Source organism: Symsagittifera roscoffensis, chromosome 2, assembly GCF_963678635.1.
Source record: "Symsagittifera roscoffensis chromosome 2, txSymRosc1.1, whole genome shotgun sequence".
Lineage (NCBI taxonomy): Eukaryota > Metazoa > Xenacoelomorpha > Acoela > Convolutidae > Symsagittifera > Symsagittifera roscoffensis.
This window is the reverse complement of record NC_087063.1, coordinates 26,622,328-26,630,342: the sequence shown is the minus strand read 5'-3', so window position 1 is coordinate 26,630,342 and position 8,015 is coordinate 26,622,328. Positions and strand designations below refer to the sequence as shown.

General features: G+C 35.1%; 1 protein-coding gene across 1 annotated transcript; it reads left to right on the top strand.

Annotated features, from left to right (window-relative positions):
- The first annotated feature begins 778 nt into the window (after window positions 1-778).
- Window positions 779-8,015, top strand: LOC134840354 (uncharacterized). The gene is made up of 8 exons (XM_063856120.1): window positions 779-897; window positions 979-1,079; window positions 1,277-1,446; window positions 1,756-1,906; window positions 4,021-4,241; window positions 4,594-4,764; window positions 6,725-6,756; window positions 6,968-8,015. The coding sequence occupies exons 1-8, from the start codon at window positions 868-870 to the stop codon at window positions 7,196-7,198; spliced, it is 1,107 nt and encodes a 368-aa protein (XP_063712190.1). The 5' UTR covers window positions 779-867; the 3' UTR covers window positions 7,199-8,015.

Here is an 8,015-nt window from a genome sequence, read left to right as displayed (position 1 = left end):
TTCGCTTCGCCTCTGTGTTGATTTTATAAATCTTGAGGGTTGACTTGACTGTAGTTAATCGAAGTACGAACATCTTGAATTTATCAAAAGTGCACAATGAGAAGTCAAAACGTTGATAAGCTTCAAAACAGCTCCTATTCCTAATCTATTCAATTTAAATTGATTTTTCAAGGTTGTATTTCTGGTTCCGAGCTTTTTTGCAACTCACTCGTCTCACTTTGCCCATCCGATTGAACTATTTACTGGATTTGGTGTCATTCCTTTGCTTATATTTTTTGATAACCAGTTGTCTATTAATTTTTTTGGCTGGCTACATAACGGAGTTAGCTCGTGTAAATTCGCTGCTTAGAATAATTGCGTAAATTTTTTTGTTGTTGAAAATTATGTTTTTATTTGTAGGTTTTTGGCCATGGAACTTATTTAGCAGTTTTATTTTTTACCTCAATTTGTACAGCAAAGATAAAAAACGGTTTTGGTGTAGCAAGTAAATGATTTGATTTCCGACTTCCAAAATGCAGTTTCAGCTTGAATCTGTTCTGTCTTGTTCGAAAAGAGTATTACCCAATTTCTTGACTTTTTTGTCTAAATATGTAGTCAGAAAAAGAGACGTGTTTGATCCTTACAATTTCTGTGATGGTGAAACAAGTAGACATCATCCTTATATGTTTCGACAGATCTCCTATTTACCGGTTTAGGGTTAGATCGACAGCGCAAACAGCTATGTTATTCAAATCACTTGCCTTGAAAACGGGTTAGGCTTTGATTTATCTGTTACAGAATCAGAATGTGAATCATTTTGTGGTTTATGGTTCACAGTGGTGTGAACATTGATTCACGTAATATTGAAGCTGATGCAAGTACTTTGAAATGAAGCAATCTGAAGGCATCAGATTTTACGTAAGATGGTTTTATACTTACTCGAACGTCATTCATAGTTTTACCCTGGAGCAATTTGAAAAATAAACTGTTCTGTTTCAGCCCGAGAAAAATCTGCCCAGAGATGAGAACTCAGCCGTCAAATACACTCTTCTTGGGCTACTTGTTATTTTAATCTCTCTCGTTGTTTCTACTTTATCAAGGTATTTTCTTTTATCAAATTCCATAATTTTAGCAACTGTACTGCGATACTTGAAGTTTTTTCTGTTTATAAAAATATTTATAGCTTTTTTGTAAGATTTTAAGCTAGTAAATTTTTTCGGTTCGATCAAGATATTTTGTGTATCTCTTAGTTTCAAAAAATATTATTGACGGTTCAAAATATGGAATTCATTTTTAGCCTAATTACTTATCAACTTGCTCTCAGAGAGTTCACTGCCCAGCAAACACTACAAAACAGTACCAGGAGAGAGGAAAACACAAAAACTGGAACAGATTCGGGACCTATTTTTATCGCGGGAAGCGACGACTTAGCAGTTCGCAATCTAAAAGAAGTTCAGAATATTACTGGTAACTATTTCAGGTTTTGCATAGAAGGAAAAATAGTTTTAACCAGGGGTCGATGTCACAAAGTGAGAAAACGGCAAAAAAAAGTAAAATTTCAACTTTCAGAGCTACGGCTGCGTAAATTTCATCTCCGAGTTAACATTGAAAACGAAAAAAAAAACAGATCGGTAACAAAGCCGATAAAAACTGCTGAGAAAACAAATAAGCCGAGGAATTGTGAAGTAGGATCTATTGCTTCGCTTACATCAGTTGTAATCACGCTTCAATCTATCGTACAGGTAAATCTTGCTCTGCATTTCTCCGTTTATTTAGAGTTCGTTCACACATTAGAGCACGAATTGGAAGCCCGAGTTAATGCCTCTCTGCTGGGAAATGAGATGAAAATTGAACGATACGTGGAGAGTAAAATTAAGGACCGGGTTGAGCAGATCGGAAGTAATACTGCGTCTTCACAGTGCAACCTGTGAGTTTATTTCTCTTTCAAATGACAACTTCTTGCAAAGTGTTTGTTAAATATATACCAAAGGAGTAATTTCATGTTGATTCATGTTAAAAGAAGTGGTTTTTTGAATAGACGATAAAAAACTTTGAAGGATAACTTACTGAATCTGAATGTATCTCTACCTTTTGCTTTGTGCTGTTCACCGACATGATTAAAAGTCAATGAACGAAGTGAAGATTTTCATTTAGGCCTTTATTGTTTTTCAAAAAAAATCATCAAATTGATTGCGCTCGATTTTGAATTTTCGCGATTTGATTTTGGCTTTGAAGTTGGATTTCGTTTGCTATTTCCGAAAATGGAAAAGTGGATAAGAAGTGAATGAATTGCATATTCAAAAACTGATTTCAATATTTTTGTTTCCAAATGGAATAAAAAAAATCCAGCTTATTTCAGAATTGGATTAGTTGAATTAAAAAGCATCTCTCACGAAAAATTCTTGAATTCGCTCTTGTGCTGCGTCGCTTTTTATGGCCATTTATTCGCATGGCTTTTATAGTATCGTGTTTTCTGATAGCTAGTTATTGAAGAAGGTATAGCCAGATGGTGAGACAACTTCACTCAAATTCGAGTTTCAAATGCGTAGGTTGGAATCCCGTAAAATTAAGTTTTTGTTTTCGACGTTTTTTTTTGTGCCTACGGCAAGCAGACAACTTCGATTTCTTAGAATCCAACAGGCATACAAATTTTTGATTGCATGAACAAGAAGTCTGATTCTGAATAGTTCATTCAGATTGGTCTTAAAAATCACTTTCTCAAACTGAAATTAATTTAATTGATTACGCATGATTACGAACAGCAAAATCAGCTTAGTGTTATATTACAAATCAATTACTTTTTTCAATTCAGCTCGGAACTTTCGTTGCTTCGTATAGCAATTTAATAGCATCTGTTCTGTTTGCTTTATTTAGTGGCTTGTGATAGCTTCTAAGGAAACAACCATGGCGCTGATGGGAGGAGGTTAGACTCTTAATCTCGAGCTCTAGGGTTCAATTTCGGCATTGTTTTTTATGGCTTGTTTTTCCCCTTATTTCACATTCTATCTTTTTAGAGCTTGTTTGCCAATTGCTGCATCGCCTCGGTGTTTGATATTATGCATAACTTGAGCATTAACAAAGCTGCTGAGCAGAATGGTCTAAGAGCAGAAAAGGCCTAAGAAAAATCGGAAAATTTTGAATTATACGGGCTACTCAATAAAAACATTTATGATAATTGACATTGCTACCAAGGCAATGAATACATTATCTACAAATTGAGTAATTTCATCTAGTTTTTTTTTTACTGTTTTGAAAAAAAATCCTGTTTGATATAAGCAGGTATTATTAAACAATTATTGGGATCGGGTTTTTTTATTTATTTATTTTTTTAGACGCTTTGCAAATTTTTTTATACTTTTTTCAAAAAATTAGTTCTCAAATTCTACTCTACCGATTTTCAAGAAAGTGGTACCAATGTGAAGTCCGACCACTATCCTGTGTGCCTGCGTATTTCTGTAGGCTCTCTTTACCTTAACCCACTTTTAACAGGCTTCGAAAAGGTGTGGGGCAATATTGGGATCGGGAATTTTTGACTCATACTTTTGGTTTTGTTACATTTTCTCGAAAACTACCCTCCCAAATCCGAGATTTTGGGTTCAATGGATAGAACACGTTACGGAAGCTCCCGTTACGGAAGCTCCCAGTTATGACCCTCGGAAAAGTCAAATTTTCCAGTTTTTGACTGTTTTTTGAAGTTTTTTCACTTTTCTCGGAAACTACCCTCCTAAATCTGATTTTAGTTTCAATCGAAAGGGCGGGTTATGAGAAGCTACCACGAGGAAGCAGTTACGACCAAATTTTTTTACCCAAAAAATAATGACACTCGGAAAAGTCGAATTTTCAAAAATTAACCTCCCAAATCTGGGATTTTGGTTTCAACGGATATAAAAATATGTCTGAAGCTCCCCTGCTTAATCGGTGACGCCCAAATTTTTTGCACAAAAAGTTATGGCCCTCGGAAAAGTTGAATTTCGATTTTTGACCTTGTTTTGAAACTGTTGACCTTCTGTGTAACTTGTAAATGTGTTGTTTGTTTTGCAGAACAAGTGAAAAAGTGAAGGCACTGTTGGATCTTCAGGGTCTGCTTGAGAGCAAAGTGCAACTGCTTCGGGAGCTGAACAGGACGAGAGTGGACTCTCTGTTCGCTTCCAAAGTGCTCTCATCAGTTGCGGTGAACAGAATTAACTCCTACTTTGAAGACAGAAATATTGTGCCCAAACAGATCACACTGTTGTACAGAGGAAGCCAGCAAGGATTCTCTGGTTAGTTCAATTGACTGCGTGTAGAGTTTAATTTATGTACATTGTGTGATTTTTCAGGAAAAAGTCCGGCGCTCAATTTTTTTGCGGTTCTTGATTTGATTCATTTTCAAGTTCACTTGAAATTGATTCTGAAATTACTCTCTTCAATAACTAAAGCGCAAATGGAGAGAAATAACATAATTGATTTTCAGTTTCAATGGTTTCTTGACATAACTTAAGCCTCAACCAAGCTGATTAAAATTGTCCTGGGATTCTTATCTTATATTATCTTGTGTTGAGCATGAATTTTGTTTAGTTGATTGTCTACTCTCTGCTATAACCGTTCGAAGTATATAGTGTTTGTTTGTTGTAGCGAAGTCGTTCCACGCAAAGTGTGACAACAGAGGTCCCACCCTTGTGGTGGTGAGGAGTAAGGCGGACAATGACAACCCAAGAGGTCAAGTGTTTGGAGGGTACACCACAGCCGAGTGGCAGATGCAACATGCCAACAAGATCGGCTCAAAAGATGACTTCCTTTTCAGCTGTGAGTTACATGGTCGAAAGCTAACTTAAATTTTTGTCAGGTGGGCTGATATTGAAGACGTGTTTACACAAGCAAAAGTTTTTGTTGTAATACGAGTTCAATGATTGATAATCAAACAAGTGCCAATTATAAATTGTACTTGAAATTCCAAAAAAAAACAAGTCAGAATTTGCGTGCGTGTGAAGTTTTCTGTCGAGTTTTTTTGCTGTTTATGTCACGAAAAGATTTTGCTATCTCGTGAAACAGTGCGACCTTAGCTGCGAAAGAAAATGTTGCTGCAGGCTAAATCTAAAGTTTTTCGAAGGTTTTATTTAACGGTTTTAGATTCTTTTTTGTAGTTTTGTCTAGAATTCCTTTTAGCGACGAAGATGTCTGAAATTAATTTTCATGGTTGGTCAGTCGCAAATGGAGTCTATGTAGCAAATGTTATGATTTTATAAGAAGCGGCATCTGTCCTTGGTTCAATAAGATTTTCTTTCCGACCATTGAAAATGGGGAGGAACTTTGTGTTCGGGTGTGTTTTAGTTTTTTGTTTTCCCCGCAAAATCAGGTGCCACAAATAATCATCAGAACGGGTCGAGTGATATATAATATAAAGAAGCCCTTTTAGTCGTGATTCGAACGACATTTAAAAAATTTCACAAAAGTTTTCTCTGTATCGAGAAAAACAGTTTTTTTTTTAAATTTCATTTAAGTTCAAGCGAGTAAAGCGAGCGAGCAGGTGTGTAATAGGCTTATTACACAAGCAATGCTTGTGTTGAAGTATGAACTATCTTTGTTTTTTCAACCTAAGTCGCAAATATTGTTGCGACAAAATGTGTTCATTTTGAAAGTGTTCATTATGATCAATATTCAGCTATTAAGTACAGCCATTGCTAAGGATTTTAACACAGACTATTATTGTTCCGACTTTCGTAACGAAAGTAACGGAATTTTTGTGCTCGGGGTGTTTTTTTTTCACGCAAATTTCCACTTTTTAACTAGCCATTTTTGATGTTTTTTTTTTTTCATTTCAAAAAGTATTGTTGTCCTAAATTTGAGCTTAAATTTGGAAAGATATTTTACTTGTGATCATTTTTCGTAAAGTTATGTGGGTTTAAAAATTGCCATTTTGGCCAATTTAGGACAATTAGCGCGGGATATATTTTGCGCTATTAACGCGTAAGCGGACATTGAATCCGTCTTAGAAATCGTTCCAAATTGGTTGCAGGAAGCTTATTTGCCATAATTGATATATTACTAGGAGCAAAATTTATCACTTGGTACTTATTATGGCGTGTGGGGGGATGATTTTCACAAAAAATCTCAGATTAAAAAAATTTCATTATATTTTTATTACATTTAATTTTTTCATGTTATTACTGCTCCATAGACTGCTCTTTAAATTGAGGCATGTTAGTTGGTAAATCTCTTTTTTTTCAAATTGAGTGGTACTGCTAATGTGTCATAGATGGCGTGCGTCTTGTAAAAAATTTTGTAGAATCAAAATTTTACTCATTCAGTTTTTCACAGTAGCGTTATCGGTCATATTTTTGTCTGTGTATGCGAAGTGCAACTTCGCCTCTGTGTAATAGATTCTTTTAAAAGTAACTAGTACTTAATTTTACTCAAGCGAAATTAGTTAACGAGAATTTATTAGCGCTTTCTTGGGATTAAAATTTAAGAACAAATAAAAAATTTGATATTTTTTCAAATATTTTCGAAGTATTTAAAATTCCATGTGAAAAATTGTTGTCAAATGTCCCTAATTTTTTTTGCTTACAAACTTTTAGTATTTTTTTTGAAAATAATGTCGGAATATTCTGTGCAACCTGTGCAGCAACTGGTTGTCCTTTTTCAAATATGAAATTGTTATATATTTAAAAATCTTAAGGATTCTCTCATGTTTGAGGGGGAAAATAAGCGTGTCAAATGAGGTCAATGGAACCTAGTGTTATCGATGTGATCACTTATGTTTCAGTAGAATGGAAGGAGGCGTTGTCTATACAACAAGTGAGTAAAAATATTACAAAAAATTTTTATTTTAAAACGCGCCCTTTTCATTGAAAGGGAAAAGACAATAGTAAAATTTGCAAAGCTTGACGTTTCAAAAAACGACAGGTAAATTTTTCTCAAATACGGTATGCTATGATAATTGAAGCCATAACTTATCTATTATGGATTGTCTTCCATGATAAGATTGTACCGGATTGGTGAGTTCTAGACTGGCAATGCAATCAAGACAGCAGAGCACATGGGTCCTCAGTTCGGAGTGAACCCGGAGTTGAAATTGGGCCACGAGTGTCACAAGGAGACCTCAGAGAACTCGCTCTCCAAACTGGGATCAAAATCTGCCACCTTCCAGACCCCATCAAGTGGGGAGACATCCTTCGTCAGAGGACCAACAGGATACTTCGTATGTGACGAATACGAAGTATACAGTGTTCGGTTATAAACTACTTTTTTTAAATTTAGGATAGCAATTTCTTCCTGAAATATGAAAAAGCGATCACCTAAAAAGTTTCTTGTGTGCTGTGATTTGATTGTATTATTGATGTTGTGCTATTAAAGATGCATCTCGATTGGATTAAAAAGACCCTCCGGCTAAAACAATTGTTAAAGTCGCTTTTGACGATATTCGTTTTTTTTTGGTGCAGCGTCATGCAGTGAAATTAATTGATTGGTGCTTAAAGTTTCAACATATGCTGAAATTCATCTTTTTATCTTGTGCTTTATTATTTTGGGTGCTTCTTTGATGGTTTCTCCGTCAATTCTTTCTCCACGAAGCTGTTGTAGCCGGTTAGCTGATAACCAATGGCGCTAGTGTACAAGGAGGCTGTTAACTATTCCAAGCACCCCCATTTTGCAAAGAGGGAATTCTTCGTATATGTTCACTCGTTGACCCAACAAAGAAGGGGGTATGGTTAGTTGTCAAGATCCGTGTGTACAATTAGGAAGATCTTATCTATCATTTACAGTGCTCCTTCATCTGTCTTTTTCATCTTTCAAAAATGTTTTCTCTACCTGCGGGTTTCCAGGTTGAGTAAAAAATTTTTTTTAAATGTTGCTGTTTTTTGAACACTTACAGCTTATATCATGTGCGTCTAATTATAATTGTGCTTCTTTCTTTTGCACGTATTCTTATCTATTGTCTTAGAAAGCTTAGTCTTCCATTTACCAAAACAAATCAATATTTATTTTGATTAATAAATGCAGATTTGAAACATGTGTAATGTTCTTATCCAAATTACAATAAAAATTTAGAAGGAAAA

Excerpts from the sequence above, each read along its gene's own strand:
- LOC134840354 (XM_063856120.1), top strand. The coding sequence starts at position 868 with ATGAAGCAATCTGAAGGCATCAGATTTTAC. Across the intron at positions 4,765-6,724 it reads AGATGACTTCCTTTTCAGCT|TAGAATGGAAGGAGGCGTTG; the intron begins GTGAGTTACATG and ends CTTATGTTTCAG. Across the intron at positions 6,757-6,967 it reads AGGCGTTGTCTATACAACAA|ACTGGCAATGCAATCAAGAC; the intron begins GTGAGTAAAAAT and ends GGTGAGTTCTAG.